General features: G+C 35.8%; 1 protein-coding gene across 4 annotated transcripts in view; it reads left to right on the top strand.

The window, feature by feature from the left end:
- The window catches only part of DPYD (dihydropyrimidine dehydrogenase), a 327,599-nt gene that overhangs the window by 37,620 nt on the left and 267,911 nt on the right, over positions 1-22,068 (top strand). For all 4 annotated transcript variants that reach the window (XM_052666446.1, XM_052666449.1, XM_052666448.1 and 1 more), the window contains exon 3: positions 13,877-13,959. In XM_052666446.1, coding sequence (XP_052522406.1) covers positions 13,877-13,959 — 83 coding nt within the window. The remainder of the gene's footprint in view (positions 1-13,876; positions 13,960-22,068) is intronic.

The raw sequence follows: 22,068 nt of genomic DNA, 5'->3' as shown, positions 1-22,068 counted from the left end.
TAATCATTTAGCAGTCAAATTCTTGCTCATGCATTTTTTAGATTAACTAATTACTCTGCATTTCCTCGTATCGATACCATATGCTGGCATTTACAATCATTTCAGTAGAATAAAGTGGTTTACATGTTTATATATGATAACATTTATCCTTGCTCAAAGAAATGCATATTATAATCCTTGAATTTTTTGTTTTATATGTATTTTATACATCTTAACTTTTTAAGATAAGTATTCTGCACTTTGTTGTTATAAGCCAATAATAAATTAGTCTATTTAAAAACAATATCCAGTGAGTGTGCAAGTAGGTTACTGAAAAAAACCTACTTTTCTGTCAATTGCTGAGAAGTATTCTTGGATACCTGAAGGAAAGCAGTATACTAATCTACTAGAGTAATGTTTGGTGGGGTCAGGGAAATGGAAAAGGAGGAAATATTAAACTTTTTAAAAGGTGAGATAAGAATTTAAAACTCAAGAGAAATTGAGGGGTTAGCATTGAAGCCATAAGTTGAATACGTGCCAGTCCAAATAAATTACTTCTCCTAATTCTTACTTCTCATCTATATAGAGCAATCTTCTCGCTTCTCATTCTTTGCTAATTGAAATTTTCTTAGTGCCTTAGCTTTTGTACTTAGAAATGTGTATATTTAAGTGTGTATCTTAGTTTCCCTGCTTTCATGATTTTGATTTTAAGGCCATAGGGGAGATGTGCTTAAGAGACTTTTCTGATGATACCACATTTTTTTTCTTAGCTGTGCTCAGAAATAAATGTGTATTTAATTTGTCTTTCTGGTTTTGCTCTCTATTTTGCTTTTTTTATCAATCAGTATATTTTTCAGCTGATCCAACATCTGTGAAGTCCACTGTTTTCATTCTGTTATCCTCACAACTTTCTATGCTTAATGTTATTAGAGAGGCAAATTATTGTCAGACTGATGAACTTTCTATATTCAGTCTGGGGAAAAAAACCACACATTCTAATAATGGTAAGATGCAGATACTCTTTGATTAATAACCAACAAACTTCAGTCATTAAATCAGAAGGGATAAAGTCACATGTTAAGCTGAGTGGACTGGAGTCTTAAATTTAGCAAGGATTAATGTTCTGAATAGACAATCACATGAAATAATGTTAATCAAGCTTTTAAAGCAAATTTTAAGTTATTATTTTGTAAAACTGAGGAGATGAACCTATTCGGATCTTTGAATTGAACTAACCTGTTCAAGGGTGTGAATTTTGAGAAGGTTGTTATTTTTGTGAAATATGTAAAAAGTTATTTGGAATCAGCATCCCAGCTTGTAAGGAAGAGTTTCAAACTAATGTGAGAAACACTTTCCAAAAGAATATTAAGAGTATGATAAGTCAAGGGAGGAAAAATGGGATTGGTAGGCAAAGCAGGAAGTACAGAGGAAAAAGCGATAACTTTGAAAAGTCAAGTTGATTCACACCTGGCAAAAGAAATTAAAACAAATAGTAAAAGGTTATTCAGCTATATAAAACAAATAGTAAAAGGTTCTAAAGCTATGTATTTAAAAGAACAAGGAAAACCTGTGTGAAGATAGGATTATATGTCCTAGGTATTGTCTGAAATCTTTTTAAGCTGTTGTCTCATTTCCAATAAAATGAGACTAAAACAAGATATGGCTAATGGGCAAACAAGTCCAGAAATAGAAATTACCCTAAGCAGGCCAGAGGGAAACTTGAAGTTTGATCTCTGAAGTCAGTAGGACAGAAAAATGACCATAAAAGAATCACAGAAAAATTGACATTAGAAATTTCAGGCTTAAGTGTGAGACTGTTAAATAAATCAAGCTGTGTGCTTTTGCACATATTTAAAGAATAGTCAATCCTATCTCTATATTTAAAAAGAGCTGATGGGCAGCTGTAGCTCAGTTAGTCTTGTATTAAAAGCAAATGGAAGATAAAGCACAATACGTTTTGCTCTCTTGGCTCTTTTAAGGGTAGAACGTGACGCAGTGACAAGCTGTTAAGTATCATCTGCTTGGATTAGTATAGCAATGTGGATGAGGACCTGGTTTAAGGAAATTACACTGTCTACTGCTGAAATAGCTGCTCCTGGGCTTTTAACAGAGCTTGTTGAAGGATCAGTTTTCGGATTCATATCGATTAATATTTTTATTAATGAGCTTGACATAAATATTAGGAGCATGTTACAAAAAAAGTCAACAGGAATTGTTAATACAGAAGGAAGTTTATCATCATCAAAAGAACTGTATAACTCTGGAGTTAAAATAATAATAATAATAAAAGGTAAGAATAGATTTCATAGTGCCATTAGGAGACTGCACAGCCAAGCGCTTGAGGACAAGGATGGCTAGGAGTTAATAGCTGAAATTAAGAGAGAAGGTGATTTAGAAATACCAGTTGATTATAGGGTGGTTGTTCCATCAAATGGATGAGAACACAAAAAAGTCAAGTGTCGTGTTGGGGTAATCAGACCTACTGCTTCTGGTGGTGCTAGGCACATAAGGTATGTTGTTATTTTCAGTAATCCCAATAAACTGTCAGTTATCAAGGGGCTGTTTATTGAGATGAGATTAGAAGAGCATGGATAGCGTAGCAGAACAAAACTATACATTGTTGTGCTCAGGGAATTACGGATTTTTTTTAATAATCTGTGGGTAACATTAGCATAATAACATGAAGATACCCTTTTGCTGCCAGAAAATAAAGGCTGAGAGTGAATATGTTACTAGTGTTCAGAGCAGAGGTATGCTGTGCTGTGGCCTCGCTGTAGTGGTAGTGGGGAAGGGACATCTAACTGCACATGCAAAAGATGGCATAATGCAACTGAACATAAAAGCGGGGGAGTAAATCCATTAGCACAAGTTGTCACGTTTGGTCTCCTATGTATTTTAGAGTTTTGTACCATAGATGTCTGATATGGCATGCTCACAGTTATTGCATGGTTTTTCTGTGCTGATTGCTATCTGTCAAAAGAGGATATCTGTAGAATACAGATGAGTAAATGGCTTTTAAATCACTTAAGATACCAAAGTGATGAGTGCCATTGAAACAATCACAGGAAAAATATGTTCTGCCTTCGAGTATGGTTTTGAATGGTGTTCAATTAAGGCCACACACAGCACAAAAGGGCTGCATGTAAAGTATGAAGCTGTGGGGCTGCTGACGACATGAACGCTTCCCAGTCAGACAGCAGTTCTATGTAAGATAGCATTTTGTCAAGTAATTAACCCAGTGTTTTAAAGCATGCATGTGAAGGGGTCAAAGCAAGTCTTGGAAGAGCAACACTTTAAAGCTATTTTTGAATTTAGTTAATTGACATAGTTTGGTTTTTGATGGCCTGTATCACTTAGAGTTCTGCTTCATTCTTCATCCAGCTTTGTGTACCCTTCAGCCTTGAATTCCTACAGACACTGCTGTGGGAATAAGATTAATAAACAGGAATTTTCTACCTGAATGTTAGGTTGTCCTGTGTGAATTATTTTGCTTGAAGTTTCTATTTACTATGTAATGATTTGTAGCTGTATGATGTAGACTGATACTGTTAAATGTTTGTTTTGTTTTTTTTTTTTTGATATGCGTTCTGATTCATGTTCTTCTAAATATCTACCAGTGCTCAGCTATGCAGACATCAAGCTGCTTTGGGGCAGATTTAGTTATGTCTAAAATTCCCAAGTAATAGCACCGATTTTGATGCCCTTCATAAAGATGGATGTTAAGCTGAATATTTTTTGCCATTCTTTAGGACTTCATCACAGATGGGTGCTCAGCTAAATTACACATTTATCTTCTGCTGTAGCATTTCTTACTTCTTGATTCCCATTCCAGAAGTCCTAGTATCCTTAAAATGTTAGTTCCTAAGAAAAACTTTTATTTCAATCCCAAAATTAAAGACTTTTCTTTTGAGGAAGTTGCTGCTGACTGGATGGAATCTTGCACTGCTGTGGAACTAAAGGACAGGGGAAACTATCTTAGTACCTATCCTTGAAACTCTGTCTGGCTGATGCTGAACCACTGATATTTTTAAAAGTATGGACTTAATGGGCATTTGTTTCTATCTTTTGAAGACTGAGCCCAGCAAACTTTTTTTTTTTTTTTTTTTTTGAATGGAAGAGATAAAGAATAAAAAGTAAAGCTTAACTTTTACTTCTGTCACATCTGAAGTAATTGGAAATAAGATATTGAATAGCTTTTAAGATTCTTCCTATCAGCTCTAGGAACAGAATTCCTTAATAATTTCACTGTTTTTTCTGGCTTTATAGTGCCTAGACCACTTTTCCTATAATGTACAAAAGCAACTACTCACTTTGCTGCAAAGCTTTCAGCAACAGCTATGCAGGAGTGTAAGAAAACAATGAGCTGTACAACTCCTGGGAAAGCCTTAGAGGCTACAGTAGTTAAGTGTACGTATCAAAAAATTCTGTGAGAAACATTAACATTCTTCTTCACAGTTGTACTGTTGGTGGTATTAGTGCATTGCAGCATAGTTGAGAAAGCAGAAGGCAGCCCCCAACAGTTAAATTGTGGTTTTCTGTGGCAGCACGAATGCTGCTGTTTGTTCACTCTTGGAATTTTTTCCTTCTTTCTTAAATGCTCTCTGCACTTACCTGCACCCTTAAGTGGCAGTTGGTGTGGGACCCTCTGTGGTTGCTTCTGGTAGGCACCAGGCCTTTCTAGGTGCCCCATGAGTGATTTGGTTCTGTTCTGCAGCTGCGTGTCCTGCTTGGAGCTGTTTTATGGTAGGGAAGGGAGCACAGAGCTGCAGGAGTGGGATAAAGGAATGCATTAAGGAAAACAAGGCAAGGGAAAGCTGTGACATAGTGAAACAGAGCAGAATATGTGAAATAATTAGAAGGGACTGGGGAAAATTTAAACAAGGGAAAATAGAGCAGTAGGGGAAAAAATCCAAGTAATGAAGGAGGAGAAAAAGAGAAGAAAAGAAAATGACTGGATAAAAATTAAACACTGGAATCTTAAACACTGCATACATGAGGGGAATAGGGGAAATGCATAAGAATAAGGCTTAGAAATTGAAATTAATGATGTTTCCAGGAAGAAAAAGAAAAAATTTGGTAATTGTTTAAGAGGATAATTTTTGTTTGTTTGCTTTGCCATTGCCTTAATCTCTCCTATTGCTCTGCTTGCAAATGTGCAATGGTTGTGGAGATGCTCAGGAGCAAGAGGTTGATTAGTAGGTCCAATATTAATTGTAGAAAGGAAAAATACTTCATATTAAGATTCTGTGCTATTTAGAAAATATTCTGTGGTGTAAGTTTGAAAATAGCATTTTCAAAACTAGGTTATTGCTTTTTATTGTAAAATGTGGGTAATTGCACGGAGGGCACCAGGATAAGTTCTGGTTGCTGGGAAGGAATGGGATGCTCAAATTCCCCAAGTTAAACACACAAGCAACAACTCTGTCCTGTTCAGCATTCTGGGAACTGAAAGCTCCTTTCTGGCAATAGCTGGCCCCATTTCTAGACTTGAAAATAACATAGTTGTGTGAGGAAAATGCTACGAGAGCTCAGAGACTCCAGCAGGAGCTGTGCTGCATACACAGCTGTTCAGTTTTGTTGTGTCTTGAAGGTGAGACTGAACTGGACTTCTCCAAACAGTGCTTATAGCAGGAGTGTTGCTCCAGGCTTCTCTTCTGTAAAATGGATGCACTTGGTACCTGAGAATTGAGGGAAGAGGGTTGCTTGGTGCTGCATGGCATGTTGTGTTGCTCATCCAATCTTGAACACAGTAGTTTTAAAGATGCTAACAAGGACAATAATACTGAGTGTCTAAAGACAGGCCAGAACAGTTTGGAGAGGAAAGCTAATTAGGTGGCACCGTGAAATCTTCCAAAGGAAGGGCTTTAAATGGAGCACAGAACTAAAGAGGACACAGTGTAATACTGAAGTGTTGGATTGTTAGGTGCTGTGGGTGGTAAATGGACTTGAGACCTGAGTCTATAATACTTATCCTGGGTGTTTTCAAGTGCTGTGTGAATAATAATTTTAATTTCTAGAAAGCTTTTATATTCAGTAATTCCACTGCTGTGGAGGGAAAATAACAGAGATTCTGTAAGTTGGTACTCTCATATAGGTGGGATTATTTCCTTAAATACTTGGTCATTCCATTTCTCTAAAAACAAATAACAGGAGCAAATAAAAAAAAAAAAAAGAGGGGTTGAGCTTTTGAGTATGTGTTTTTTCTTGTGCTCTTTGTTGAAGGTCAAGAGCACAATTTTTTTCTGAGGAGTGCATTTCTATCTACATTTTTAAGATTCTTTTTTTCCATGTTATGAGCTGTGCAAATGTTGTTCCTCAATATTATTCAGCTCTTCACATTCACTTATTTAATCTCAGTAAGTTAGGGGAACAATATTTGCTAACGCAGAATAAAGAATGCAGAAGGAAAAGCAAGATCTGTTGAGGTACAGGAAAATACTATAAGGGTATATAGCATTTGGATATTTGTTTTCTTGATAAATTTTATTCAGTTAAGTTTTCATTGTCAATTGAAAATAGTGTATTTAGAAATCTTGTGTAGAGATTGTCTCTGTCTCTACTGTGCCTTTGCTGTCTTGCATGACTCCAGATTTTTAACCTTTTTTAGTTCTTTTGCCCGCTATTCTGTTGTGCTTGGTGCTTTCGTTATGTCTTCACTCATCTTCCGTTTATTTACTTGTCTTCCCCATATTGCTCCCACTAAATGTATTGTTATTCTCGAAACACGTGGTGTCTGCATCTGCTCTGAAAACAGCAGGTTGAATGCAAACAAGATTCTGTACCTCGTGTGAACACAAAGGCTGTTATGAATTTTGCTGCTTGAAATTTTGCATGAAAGCATGAAAGGGAAGTTTGCAAAGTGCCATTTCAGATCAGAAGAACTTTCATACTCCCAGTAACATTGCAAACTAAAAAGTCATGTATGTTTAGTAATAATCTTCTAGATAATTACCTGTGTTTAAGGATTATATGTATCACTTAAGCTGAGGGAGCAACACAAACTCTGAAATTGCCAGCTTCCACTTCAAAATTACATGAGCAGTATTTCTGGTAATTAATAACAAAATACAATTGCAGAATTTCAGAAAATACCTCATGCACTGGAGTTTCAATCCTACCTTAACAATATTTTTCTGTTTCTGGAGAAAATTTGTTATGTTCTTGTATATCTTAAAAATATTCCTGTAAAGAAACTGAAAAGAATTGATATGGTTATGCTAAGGAAGCATTGATTACAGCCTCCCACAGTTCTACTTAATATTTTGTTCGATTGATTTTTATTTGATTGCTAACACTTAGGGGTGATTTTCTGATGGAAGCCTGCTATTTTTGGTATATTAATATATGTATTTTTCAAAGAGCCTGTCTGGCCAATATGTCTATGTCACAAGATGGAAAAAATGGCTGTAACAAATGTTCATTTATTATGAATGACATGCTGTCAATGTTATGTAAATACCTGAGGGCTCAGTATACTTTCTTCAGATGTTAAGAATATATGTTTTTTAAAAATACATATCTTTCTTTTGCGGACAATTGCTCAGGTATCAGTTTTAAGTTACTTTACCCTGTTTGGGCTGAACCCCTTGGGAATGAGTTGTAACAAATGGAATGGAGGAGCTTAGGTGATACAGTGTAGACTGTAACATCTTCTAGATAGAATCAATCAGTCCTTTTGCTTTCTTGTTTAGCTTTCCACAGTGCTCTGTAGATGAAACAAATGCTATTAATCCTTTGGAAACCCCTTCACATCCAGTGTGTTTAGTTGCTCAATACAAAGATAGTTTAAAGGGGCTTCCTATGTGAAATACTGCTAGTGGCTACTGAGTAACTTTAATAAATTGCCGTACCAATGTTATAATGCAACAGAAAGACATTTTATCCAATAGCAGATGGGTGCTTAAGTCTGTGAGAGGAGATCAATGGAACCATTTAGCTTTTTGTGTTGCTTCAGTGTTGAAAGACAGTCTGTTCCAAATCAAGAGAGGTCTGGTAAGAGTATTTCGTAAGGTTTTATTGTAATAAAGCACAATGTTTCATGAGTTCACATCAAAAGAACTAGATGTGCTATTCCAAATTCATAGCAGTTGTATATTAGTCTGTTTTTCATATTTTTTTCTTTTGCATGTAATTCTGTTTAATTAGATTCTACTCTATCTGTTGTTTCAAGACTCGATAAACAGGAGTCTTATATACCAGCTGCTAAAGCAGGAGTTACTGTCTAAATGATATTCACAATGAGTATTTGGAAGGTTTACAATTATACCCTGGCTAATAAATTGTGCTATTTTCCCCAACACTTTTAAGTGCTAATCTTCAGAAGGCATTTTAAAATTAGCAAAAATTCTGTCAAGAGATTTACAAAAATTGTTAGCATGGAGATAATTATGTCACAGTCCTTGGACTCCATCTCTGATTGTGTGTGTAAATCAGAAAATGTCAGCTGTGTTTTCCCTTAATAATTATCCTTTGCTGCAATATATTACAGTTTAGATTACTATTACAATGTTGCTTTAGGTTTATAAAACACAGGATAGTTATTTCTAAAGTTTTCTGCTGATAGTTCAGATTTCCAGAGTAAGTTTCCATATTGATCTATTGATGTTAACATTTTATATATAAATAAGAAGATCAATATAGAAATAACCATTCTGCACTTCTTATACTGCCCCTGAAAAAAGTCAGCTTTTGAAAAAGAAATCCTTTCTACAGTATAGTCAATATCTTCGGAAGAGCAAGCTAACATGGCCAGAATTTGTGATGTGTGTAGTTTTTTTTCTTCTGGAAATCTGTCATTACAATCTACCACCTTTAAAGGAAGCCAACTGAAACATCAGAGAGAGATGGCAATGTTCTTCACCATTTGATTCAGTCAGTTTCATTTTAAGCAATCTGAAGTCTGGATTCGAAGACATTCAATGTAAAGATCTTAAAAACTGGGTGTATGAGCATTAGAAAATCGAGATACTGTACTCTGTCAGAACTTTTCTAACGTATTATAAGGAAAAATGAAAAAATGAGAGGAAAAAAGTGTTCTTACTATTGGTACTAAACCAAAACTTAACAGGTGAGAGCTCTTCTGCTCTTTTAACTTTGTTGCTGTTCATTTCTTATTGTTTACATACAGAGAATGTTCAACAGTAAAAATAAATGTGAGATATTTACAAATAGGCTTCCTTAGAAATTCTCCTAAGTTCATGTGGAAGCAATAAATTGTAAGAATTTGGCAGTTCTCCTTACCTAAAAACTTCTGTCTTAAAGGGGGGGAGGGGTATTTTAAGTAAGGCTTCTGATTTGGCAGTGTATCAACTAGGATAAAAGATCTACTCTACTCTGGTGTTGCACGCTGTCTTAGAATAGGTCTTACTCTGTTGTCAGATCAAAAGATTCTATTTCTCAACTATCTAGAAATGTGTCTAAGACATTATCTGTAATACTAATGCTTTTGTAAGTCTTATGTGAAGTATTTCAGGATAGAGCAGCATATGGCTCAGTGTGATCTTGTTCTTCTTTGGCTGGATGGAAGATTTGTAGTTGATTTTGATGGAAGTGGGGTCATTTTTATCAGAGCTGTATTGCAGAATGGGTGAATTTAAATTGTGGCCTCAAAGGTTTTAGGCCTGTCACAGCAATGCTTTTGTGTTTCATGCTGATTCTCATTGATGAAACCTGGCAATAGAGCAAATTTGTTTTCTGAGTTGTGCATTTGATCCACTAGCCCAAAGCAACAATTGTCTTTCTCTGACAAAGTCAAGAAAAGAGGGCTTGACAAACACAGGGAAATAAAGAAAACTAATCTGACAAACATTTACAGTCTTTTTTTTTTTTTTAAGTGTACAACTTCACTTTTTCTAGAATCCTAGAAATTTATTTAGAAATAGTGAATATTTATATTTGTGTGAGCTAACTGGTTAGTTCAACAAGTACCGAAAAGTATGAGTATTTTCAACTTGGTAGTTGCTGACTTCAGACTTTTAAAAACAGAATACTATGAAGTTGATACCAGGATGTTACAATTATCAGTTGCCGTGTCTGAAAAAATAGATTTATGAGCACATAGTTCCTCCTCCAAAAACTTACTGCTTTTTTAACAGGAATAACTTGAAGTAAGAAAGTCATTGCCTTATGTTTATAGTAAAAGAAGCTTTCCAATTTGTGCATTAATTTTGCTTCTTCATTATCTTCATACTCTCATTGTTCATCTTTCTGATTTCTGATTAGATGCTCCACCAGTACACTGTATGAAATGCCAAATACTTGTGGATATCTAGTGCACACCTGCCTTTTTAACTAGTTATCATGTAGCTTCTCAAATGATCAATAAGCTTTTCACTTATATGTATCAAAACTGTTCCACTCTCTCTTGATTTTTGGCTCATTTGAAAACTTCAAAGTGTTTATGCTATAGGAAAATAAGTATTTAGATTTCTGTGACTTTTTGACATGCAATGATAGTTTGATTTATGATAGCAGTGTCCCTAACTGTATCTGTCTACTTATTTTTCATTCTGAACCTCTCCAAGGTATTATTTAGTTTAGTGTCATACATACTATGAATCTGCCAACAGTGATCTCATACAGGAGGTATAGAGTAAAATGTAATTATTCAACTGCAGAGTTAAAATTTCTAGATGTTATCTATACCCAAAGAAATTAATTGGCTGCAAGCTTCTGAAATCAATTTTTTCATTGTTTGTATTTTGAATTTTGTACTTGAATTGTTGCTGAAAACTAAACACCTGGAGGTTTAATTGCTCACTATACTTAAATCTGTAAAGTATGATGGACCAAAACACTCTGCTCTTTGCAAGGTATATATATACACATATTAATCTAGTTAGTAGCATGGTGTAGAAGAAATGCTAAGTCATGGTTTGAAGGAGTGATTGAGCACCTGATGGAAGGTAGGGCCAACTCAGGGGAGCTCAGGTGCATGTAATGCCCCTGGGTGACCAGAAGGGGTGGAGCTGGGATCCACTGCTTCCCCAACCTCATTTAAGGGCTGCCAGTGGGGGGTAAAGGTATCTTGCTGGAGATCCCTGTGTATTTAAAGCCTTCCTAAACTAAACAGCTTCTTTCCTTTATTTCTGAGCCCATGGCTGTTACATTTGACCAAGTCCTCACTTGCTGCAGCCTAGAACTTTGCTCTGATGCCACTGCTACGCTTTCCATCGTGTTACATGTGGATAATAAAATGAGTGCAGGTTTTGCTACTGATTTAATATTTAGAAATGCAAAACTCATCTTGGTCATGGTCTACTGAAGTTTCACCATTTATGTGTTCTTCAAAGTATTATTGTGCTCAGAATTTCATACATATTGGGGCCTTTCTTATTGACTGATATCCTTTTAAGATATCTTAAAAACGTATCTATGTCTAGAAACACTGTGCAAACTGATGCTCAGACCCATGAAGAAACAACATTAATAGACATGTAGCTGTGCTTATTTTTAGTCTTTCAGACTGCTGTTCTCTTTTCATTGGGAGATCCACGCTAGTTTACTGGAATACTGCACCTGTAACTAGAAAATAATAGTAGCTACTGTCAGTAGTTGCTCACTTGTTCAATACTTACTGCTTAAGTGATTATACTGTGAGGTCATCTTCCCTTAGTGGGTTTGCATCTGCCTTAGTGTTTAAGTCATTTTTTTCCTAACGGCAAAACTACAGGCTTTCCAGCTGCTGTACTTTGGATGAGAACTATTTAGGTGAAGGTAGCTGAGAAAGGTAGATGTGATATTGTCTAGAACAGCTTGTGAAATTTGGAAAAAAAAAATTAAAAAAAAAATCATCCTCCCAAATGAATTATAACATTTACTATTTGAATCTTTAAACTATGTTCCATTGTTTGTTCTGTGTTTTCTATTTATTTCCATATTCTTATGTGTTTTTTGTGTTTTGTTTTAAGGAGTATTTGTGCGAGTGTATGTGATTAGACTTTTCTTTAGGTGCTGGCCACCCTTGCTGCCCTTCAACTGATTAATACAGAATGGTCCATATAGGCAAATGGGAAACACCAACTGAAAAGGATTGAGTGACTTACTTTAGTGTTTCCCACTTAGACACCATCAGTTATTTTAGATTGTAGGATATAGAGAGGATTTAGGTTTCTGCTTGATAAAATCTTGTGAGCTTTCGATCCTTTGTCAGTTCTCTACGTGCTTGATATCATAACGCCAAGAGAAATGAACTGCATGATGCTCAGATTTTCCTGAACCTGTGGTGAGTTGCCAGTGGCACAAGACCGTTAATAAACGGGCTTTAGTCTTTCAGTGCTTGGAGCAATATTCCATATGTTGTTTCCCTTGATCTGTTTTCCTGAAGGATGCAAAATTTGATTGTATGCTTGCACAGATGCTTTCAGTTTAGTACTGATAAATCTGGAATTCTTTCTATATTAGCATTGTCAGTTTGGGTTTCTTTTGCGTATTTTTAGATGAGCTTACCTGTTTGGTGAAATCCCTTTGAATTTTTCTGTAAGATTTTGACATACAAAGGACATCTGATTGTATTGAGGGTCACCAACCCTCAATATGTTTAAGGAAAGGGTTGATGTGGTGTTTAACCACATGGTTTAGTGGTAATATTGGAGGTAGATCAACTTAGAGGTATTTCCAAATATTAACAATTTTATGTTTTCATTTTTGTATGGGAGAGAAGAATGGAGAGTTCTGAATGTAGACTTCTTCATTTCTACTGTTCAGAAACGTATTGTTGAAGTATTAAAAGTTTGTATTAAAACATCTACAATTAAATTGAGAAATAACTGGACAAATTAAGATGTTTTGTTAGATCATTGACAAATATCTAATTATTTCCTCTCCAGTAATGCTCATGTAACTTCTAATTGAGTATAACTATAAGGAATCAATACACAAGAAATAATAAGTTATTTATTATAACTTTAGGTATGGACTTCAAAATTAATTCAGCTGTTAAGATGTGTGGAAGCATATGACCAACTAACAGTTCACATGTTCTATTTAAAGAGCCTGATAATGCTGCCTTTCTAGTTGTTAGCGATGATAACTGTTAATGGTGCTTGCAACTTGTGTTGCTTCTCAACCCATGTGGCAAAGTTATGCCTCCCAGAGGTAAGTTTTGGTATTGGCAGAAAGTATTGCAGAGGACGGCAATACCTCAGAGCCTCTAGCGTATAAAGTCCTATGGATGATGCAGGTGATTAGAGAACTCATCTGCTGTGTTTCACAATCACTTTGTACAGATGCAAATTTTTGTTTTACTCAGTATCTTCTGAATCAATTTTACTGCCTGTATGGGAGTGGAAGGAAAGTGTCTCTGAAGTACTCTGAAGTAACTTAACCATTTGCACGGTTAAAAATAAGAAGATAGGGAGATTTTATTTCTTTTATTGTCACAAAATGTTTGTCTTCATATCAGCTTTAGAAATATTGATGAATTCTAATCTGGAAAATATATTAAGTGATTGAGGTCTCTATAAACAATCTTTTTAGTTCTTACCATATTCAGAATTGTGTTAACAAAGCTTGGTTTGTTCTAACAACACTGCCTGTTTCACTGGGACAGAATTTATAACTTATTTTAAATTCACATTTAGGATTTTATTCTTTTCTGTATGCTGTGTTGCTTTGTGTATTTGTAAAGGAGAATTTTATTTTCTCTAAGTGATAAATCTATACATTTAATTATGGAACATTTATAAGATTTCCATGACAACCATGTAAGAAGATTCATGTTTACTTTGTTTCTGAGTTCTCAGTGCCTTTTTAATGACTACTGTATAATTAAAACAGAATGCATAATTTGTGAGATTACATAATATAAATCAGTTTTGTTTGCATGATGCTGGACATTTGTAATACATGTACAATATACTGCTGCAGAGACTTACATGGGTTCTTGCATTTGTTGCAGAATTGTGAGAAACTAGAAAATAATTTTGATGACATCAAGCACACGACTCTTAGTGAGCGAGGAGCACTTCGAGAAGCAATGAGGTAAGTCTGGGTCACCATAGCAACAGTCACAGATGTGGTAAAGAAAGAGTCATTCTTCATTATTGGGGGAACAAATGAGTTCATTGCCACCATTCAGCTCTATTCTCTAAGGTATTAATTTGTCAGTGGAGAGGCTTCCCTTGAGGCTGTACTTTGGTTTTGAAGCTGCATAAATGTTAAGCCTGACTGCACAGTAAAAAACGTAAATGTTTAATTTGTTATTTAAAATGCTTAAGGGGTGCCTTGCTTTATATTTATACTAAACTGTGAGTGAATGAAAATATTGTTCATCTAAATTCTGTAAGTGTTAAAGAAATTGTACAATGCTGTTTGAACAAACCTGTGCCTGCTTCTAAATTGGATTTGATTTTTAAGTATGTGGTGGCCTATGTACTCAGATCACTGTTTTTACATGATTTTGGTTTTGTTAATAGAATTTTAAAATGCATGTGGTATTTCATGTGCTGTAGGGGTGCATATTCTGCTTAATACTTTCATATCATCTAATTCCTTTCAGAAGGGGGTTAAAAGTTGTCAGTAAGTCAGTCTTTTCTTGCTGCCCTTATTTGCATTGCCGAATATTTTGGTACAGGACTCCAAAGAAACTCGAGCTATAGTGTCCAAAATAGGGAATGATCAATGGATGAAAGGAGGCAGAATAGAGAAAGAGTTTCTAAAATAATTTCCTAAATACATTAAGATTATTAATTTTAGTATTATTTATGTGTGATAAAATTGGGCAAACATGCTTTATTAAGTTTTGAAAGTTAGGTAGTAATAAACAGTAAATCATTTCACTTGCCTGATATAAGTAACTTCTTAGAGTTGCACAGTAAAAGGTACAAACAACAATAATATTGAGGAGAAACTCAAAAAACTAATTAAAGCCATTTGCTTTGATTCTATTTGTAATCCCTTTACATTTATGAATGACTTTATGTTCACGACTCTGAACGACTTGATGTTCATGATGCTCTTGGCTTATGAACACTGCTATGAATAACTGTTTGTAAAGGTACTGTGTGAAATGTAACTTGCCTATTTAAAAGCCTTACTTATTACCTTCCAGTGATATTCTTTCCTTTCTGAAAGTCATTAGCCTTTCTAATTTTGATTTCTTGTTCTTTGTTTCTTTCCTACACTTAAAGGACTGACTGTGTGGTCAGTCCTCTGTATACATAGATCTTTCCTGTAGTGCTAGTAAATGAAAAATGACTTATAATAAAGATTTAGGGAACATATGGTGTGTGAAGCTACTTTTAGTATTTTCCCCAAGCTGGATTTCTTGTCGCTGGTCTCCTGTAACAACATTCCATGGGTGGTTTTGTGGTGTTTTGAAGTACATGACTCAGCATAGTTAATCTTTTAAAAACTTGGTAGCTGACAGCTCTTTGGTGATAAACATTCACTTGAGGAGGGATCTTGAGCGTTTCAAAGGTCATGCATCTGTTACAAGGAGCATGTAAGATCACAAGAATTTTCTACATCGCACAAAATAGAAAGCACACTACTAACCCATACATTTGTATCCTGGTCATTTTTGGCAGCATACAAACTGTTTGGAGGAATAGTAATTGATCTTAAAGTTTGACAGATATTGTGCAGTGCTGGAGTTCTCTTAATTGCCCTCAATGTAATGTAGCTCTTTGTTGATCAGAGGATGGTGAGGAATTCTTGTGCATTGCTTATGTGTTTGTAGATAATATGCAGTCATAACTACTATTGTATTCCTTTTTTCTATCTTAGTAAATAGTTTTATCACAACCCAGGTTCTACTTTGTTGGCTTTTTTTTTTTAATTCTCTCCCTCATCCCACTGGGAAGGGGAGGGTAAGCAAACAAATGTGTGGTGCTGAGTCATCTGCCAGGTTAAACCACAACAACTTGATGGCTGCTTTTTTTTTCTATTTGGATCCAAGATTACATGCAACCTACTTTAGTCTCCCAACGTCTTCGAGAGATGAAAGTTCACTTTGCTTTCCCATTGCTGTAGTGGACTTTGGATCAGGTGTGGGAGGATATAGATTTGCTGACACAGGTATTGAGACACTTGCCTCCTTTCGGTTGGGGAGGAAGGCAGAGAGGGCTCTGTGTTGCACGAAGGCACTGGAATCATATGCACATGAAAACAACAATGGAAAATCCTAGCTGGATAGCTAAGCAGATATGGCTCATCTGAGATTCACCTATAAGTTGAGTGGGCAGTCTGCCCAAATCCTCTGATTTCCCAGAGTAGTACTACTGTTTGGCCTGATGAGAGAAACAATGAACATTTTTCCCTAGTGCTCCTGTTTGGATCAAGACCTTCTGCTTTAAATTTCTCTTTGAGAAAAATGGTCAATTTAATATGTATTTCAGTATATTTCTCTCTTAAGAATGTTACTGTACTTCACACAAACACCAATAATCTAGTGGGGTCTTGTTTTCTTCCAGATCTTCAGATGATATTCAAATTAAGGAGTAGAGGAAAATCATTGCTCTTGTTTATATTTAAATATATACAAAAATAAATTTTCTGGAAAATCATAAAATGTGAAATTTCTCTAGTTTTACTTCATGCAATATTTTAGACCTTGAATCAAATAATGAGATTAGTTGGGATAGAGTGGTATTGCAAGAATTCAGTTTACTTTTATTTGCTTTATCCTATAAAGTATTCAATTCAGTTTGTGTGTGTTTTTTGTTAATATAGTCTAAAAGTTTTGTTTATTATATTTTGATGTAATGACAAAGCTTAAGTAAATCCCCCTCCTTGGCCTGCTGGTGAGCACTGCCCAGCATGGCACAGGGTCTGCTGGCCTCGCAAGGTGTTGCTGGATGACTTTCACCTTCTCCTCCAGGCCCAGAAGGATCTGACTGTAGAGCTGCTTTCCAGATGCCAGCTGCCTGCAGTTGTTCCTCCCCAGGGGCAGGATATAACATACCTCTTTCTTTGAACTTCATGAGATTCCTGTTAGCTTATTTCTGTGAGCATGTGAATGCCCTCTGAAGAGCAGCACAGAGTATTGGCCATTTGTAGACTTCCTGAGGGGCATGGCTTCATGACAAGCAATGCATTGTGTATTGCATCTTAAATTATGGTACCTTGCTCCTGAACACTCTACTGGCAATATGCTTTAGGCCTATGTCTACTGTAGGTTGCATGAAGTTGGTGTCAGACAACTGAAGCCACAGTGGGTAGCATCCTGCAAGTCTGGCAGTGTGGCTGCTTATGGCAGCGAGCCATCAGTGAGACTGGTGAGATGTTATATATGTGAATGGGTCTTCCTTGTAGGTGCATAAATCTACGGTCTGTCTTGTGAACATTGGCTGAATTAGTATGCATGAAAGCTTTGCAAGTGAAAATTAAAGCTGAATATTTTTATACAGTCTCTGTGTTAATAAAGAAAGATTTAAACACATTTCATATTTACAAGTGGGAAAGAAGAGAGAAAGTTTACTTGTCTGTTTAGATCAGTCTAAAAAGGCATCAAACTTCATTTGGAATTTTCTTTTGCATTCATATATTTGCATATTTTGGATAATGTGAGCATGGGAGTGAAGCTTCAGCTATGATTTCCAGTTTTATAGAAGCAGTTTCTGTTAATGATGATATTCACTCTGTTGTCTTGACAACTGTATAAGCTGGAGTTAGTAATAATCAAGCTGCTTTTAATATGGTCTAGACTCTCAGATGTATTTGACAAATAGTTTCTATGGCTGGGCAAAACCCAAAGAAATTGCACTGTAAGGGGTTCCGTGATTTCATGAGTGCACACTAGTTAGCAGTTAAAGCCTGGGGATGTAAAAAAAACGAGTGTGCAGTGCAAACTACAAAATGTTGAGGAACTTGTTTGGGCTTCTGCATCTGCTCTGCACAGCAAATGCATCAGTACTGTCCCTGCAAACTGTTTTGTGGGGGAGAGGAGGGAAAAAAAAACACCTCACTTTTGTGTCACTTCAAGGGTGAGGGAGCCTGTTTCTGCTTTTGAGCCATTTAGTTTTATAATTTAAAGAAAAAAATGGATGACAGTCAAAAATTTTGCTTTTAGCAAACTGCAGGAGATGTTGTCTGATGTTGGTTCTGAAAGAGGTTTTGAAAACCACTGTGGCAGATGGCTTACCACAAAGACTCCAAAGATGCCATGCAGTGGGTGCAGTGTCATACCTTTTTCAGTGACTAATAGTCACTCATCTGCAAACTGTTAGAGCAGAAAATTGCATTAGAAAATCTTGAGTTCCCTCTATGGATTCCCTTTTTGTTACTTTTAAAATGCAAGGTTTTAGGAATATTTCTTACATTTGTTTTTTTTTGCTGCCATTATCAATGGCTCTCTGTAGGTCATTGACATTTGTTCTTTTATGTTGTGGAGCGTTGGACAATTTAGTTAGAAGGGGGCTCATGGCATTTTAGACATTTAAAAAAAATGTCTGGGGCACAAACAGAAGCTGGGTGTGTCACAGCTTTGTCAAAGGAGCCTGGTGTTTCAGTTCAAGCCGTCAAAGCTCATGCTGTTTTATCTGCAAGTTGTGAATTTAATCACTACTGTAGTCAGCCTACACACGTACTCAAAAAAGCAGTCCATCCTTACAAATACTGTTTTAAATATCTGCTCTGGTTTCTTTCCAGGCACTTATTGTAGTTTTCAAGTATCTCTGATAATACGATCAGCTTTTCCTCTTATCTCCATCATGCCCGTCTAAAGTCATTGGGCTTTGCATTGCTTTGGGCATCTCTGACTTTATTCGCCTTGGACTTCAGCATACAAAGCAGAGCTGGTATTAAGGATAAAATAATCTTCATTCAGAAATGCTTTATCATCTGGTGATGTCTGCTTTGTTTGGCTCATTGTCAGCAGATCATAGTTATCATAATTGTTTAGGACACTCTGGTTGGTTGTAATGAAAATTAGTAGCTATACATACTTTTTTTTTTTTTTTTGCTACTTTATACCATACTGGGTGCTGGGGTTCTGGAGATATAAGTATATATTTATTTATATAAAAAAAATAAAGTCTTCATTTTCTTAGAAATGTTTTCTTTACTGGGATGAAGGAGTTTCAGAGATTAAATTGGGTCCAACTGTGTGTCCCGAGATACTTAGCTTTCATCAAAATTAATCTCTGCTTCCCCTGTGGACTTCTGAACCTAAATCCTGTTTACATACTTGAGGCTATTTAGGAGAGTAAGAAGAGATTTTCAATGAAGCAATGTACTGGTGGAACATTAAATTTAAATATTAAGACCCTATTTATTTTTTTTCAATAACTTAGTTGTATAAAATATTAAAATAATATCAGTACCGTACCATTGCTTATTTGACTACAAAATTTTGGAGAAACACTTTCCATCTGCAGTGCTGAAAAGGAGCTACTTAAAAGGAGAACATATTTTATCAGTTTGCTGTTGAAAATTTGTTTGGCACTCAGGTAAGCCCTGAACCACTTCAGATGCCACGTGGCTTGCTTAAGTGGGTGTAGCTGTTCTAGGGATGTGGTGTCACCAGACTCCTAGCCACTCTAGAGGTACCTTCCCTAGCTGGCAAAGTCACGGGGAACAACATTGTTCATCATGCTTAAAATACTCCAGGAGTGGATCACTGTTCATCTAGTTGCAGGTAATTTCTAATACAGGAAGTCATTTACTTATTGTGTAGTTCCTGCTGGATATTTTTACTCTTTTCTAGTTGAAATATATCTATTTTAGTGAATGTAAAGCTGTATATTCCTTGCTTCTATAATAATTTTTAAAAATTCTACTCAGGTATCAGACGAGTAGAGAATTTACCCCTAAACTGGAAAGGCCTGAGAAATTTTTTGATGTTGGTGTTGCTAAACATTTTACTGTGTACTTAGCATAACAATGTAATAACATATGAAATGTGTTTTTTCTTAAAATTATAGCTGCAAACAGAGGTTTGAAATGTAATTCTTTTAATATTTTCTCTATCATATTCATTTAATTATCAGTGTAAGATAAGAATTCATTATTCTTGTGCTGAGAGTGTGAAACCAAAAGTTGATAATGGTAACTCAATGTTTATAAAATAAAGTGTTGTTCCTGCAGTGTGGTCCAATTACACAATAGTAGAGTAGGGGTGTAACGCAGAAATGCTGCTTTCTATTTGTTTCAGTAAGTTTAGCACAGTGGAAAATGTGGCATTCTTCCAAGGTAATGCATCAAGTTTACAGTTGACTGGAAGTGCAATGGAAGTTACTCTAAGACTTCATGTGCTGGCTAATAACTCTGGTTGAATGTGTGAGATAATTGTTTTATGAAATCTATTTGATGTTTCGTTGCAGAGAGTTTGTATCTTAATTTTGAGTTATAATAGTATTCTAAGAGGTATTTGAACAAGTGTCTCTGTAGATGCTGCATTTACAATGTTGCACTTTTAGCAATTGAGCATAATTTATATATGGATAGAGCTCACATGCATTCTTCTTCCAGTAGTGTGCTGAATCTGATGAAACTCGAAAGAACTGCTTCATTAATTTGGTCAAATTATTTGAAAAAAAAGTGTCAACAGGCTGTCTCATTTCTTCTTGATGCTTAGAGAGCTAGTAACAAATCAGCAATTTGACAGGTATGAAGAAACCAGAAGTTGCGAGGTAAATTTCTCAATAGTGACTTTACCATTTACCATTGAGATGTGGAGAGTTAGATAAGAATCTCCTATAATTTTTGCTCTTGGTATAATTTTTATTAATCTTTTCCATCATGTTAGAGCCATTTCCCAAATAAATATTTAACTTCAAGGCAGACGATGTTACTGTTGTACTGGGTTTAGCAGTCAACCCACTGCAATTCCCTCAAAGGTGCTACAGAAAATTGCCAGGTCACAGCTAGAACCCAATAGTTTAGCATTAGGTGAGAAGGCAGGCAAGTAATGTGTCTGAATGACTGGAGGGGGTGGAGCCTGGAGGGCTCATGTAAGGGTTGGCAGCTGAGGGAGCAGCATCTGTCTGGATAGAGATTGCACTCCTCTTGAGCTGCTACTGGTCAGTCATTGGAAGGACTGAGACAATTGTCCTTCTCTGTTACCTGCTGCTGCTCTGTAGTGTCTGCATCCTACTAGAAGGTTCTGTCGTTGTCACCTTTTGCCATGCAGGTGTGTTAATATTATTTACATTTTTGAAGAATTATTTGTCAGGAAAATATGCACATTTAAATAGCATGTGAATGCCTCTAAAAGCTCCTCCTTGCTATCTTCCAGCTTGTTTAAAGTGTAATGTGGAACAATCGGTCCTTAAAGGTGTTTAGCTCCTGATGTTTTTTTTTTGTTTTTTTTTTTTTTTTGTGAGAGCTGGATTGAGGATATCATTTAATTTGAGCAGGTTTTTGAGTGCTGCTATAGGTAATTATATCAGCTCTGCACTTGCTGGGTTATATTTTATTATAAAGGTAACATTTCTAATCTTAAATATTTTTTTAGAAACCCTACCACTTTTCTCGATCTTTTTGTCTAGAAAGAGCATCTGATAACTTACAGAAATGTTCTTTATAATATTTGAGTTTGGATTTACAGTAAAAGCAGTAACTGCTACTAGCTTCTAAAGCTTTCCAAAGATCTGTTGTTCCATACATGCGTCTTTTTCTGAAGTATTTCTGGATGCCTTTGACAGCACTGATCCAGCAAGTGGAAGACTGTCACTGGCAGCATTTATCTTTGCAGGAAGTACATTTGTTTCAGCTGATTGGGGTAGTTTCAGCTCTGACATCTGAACATGTGTAAGTATGCAAAAAAAAAAAAAAAAAAAAGAAAGAAAAAAGAAAAAGAACAGAAGAATCACAGGGTTAAAAATAAAAAGAACTATAACAAAAAAAACATTCAACGATCTTGGCCAATGCTGTTTAAAGAGACAGCATTGTGTGTGAGGGAAAAGTGAGTAGTGGTGTAGCCAAGCATCAAGGCTCTGCACTGGGCTAACAAAGAGGTAACTGTGGACAGCTATTAATGGGACTGGAAGAAGAGATCAGTACTAAAGGGAATCCTTCAGTAATTCCTACCAGCATCAAGAGCACAAGCCAACTGTCCATGCAGTTAATGTAGTGAGCTTGCTGGCTGCAAAAGTGTGTTATAAATGTTGTCTGGGTCTAAGGGTCCTTGTTCATTGGAATTGGCTCACA

Source organism: Tympanuchus pallidicinctus, unplaced genomic scaffold, assembly GCF_026119805.1.
Source record: "Tympanuchus pallidicinctus isolate F22 unplaced genomic scaffold, pur_lepc_1.0 scaffold7, whole genome shotgun sequence".
Lineage (NCBI taxonomy): Eukaryota > Metazoa > Chordata > Aves > Galliformes > Phasianidae > Tympanuchus > Tympanuchus pallidicinctus.
Note: the sequence above shows the minus strand (reverse complement) of the source record. Positions and strands in the feature narration are given on the sequence as shown.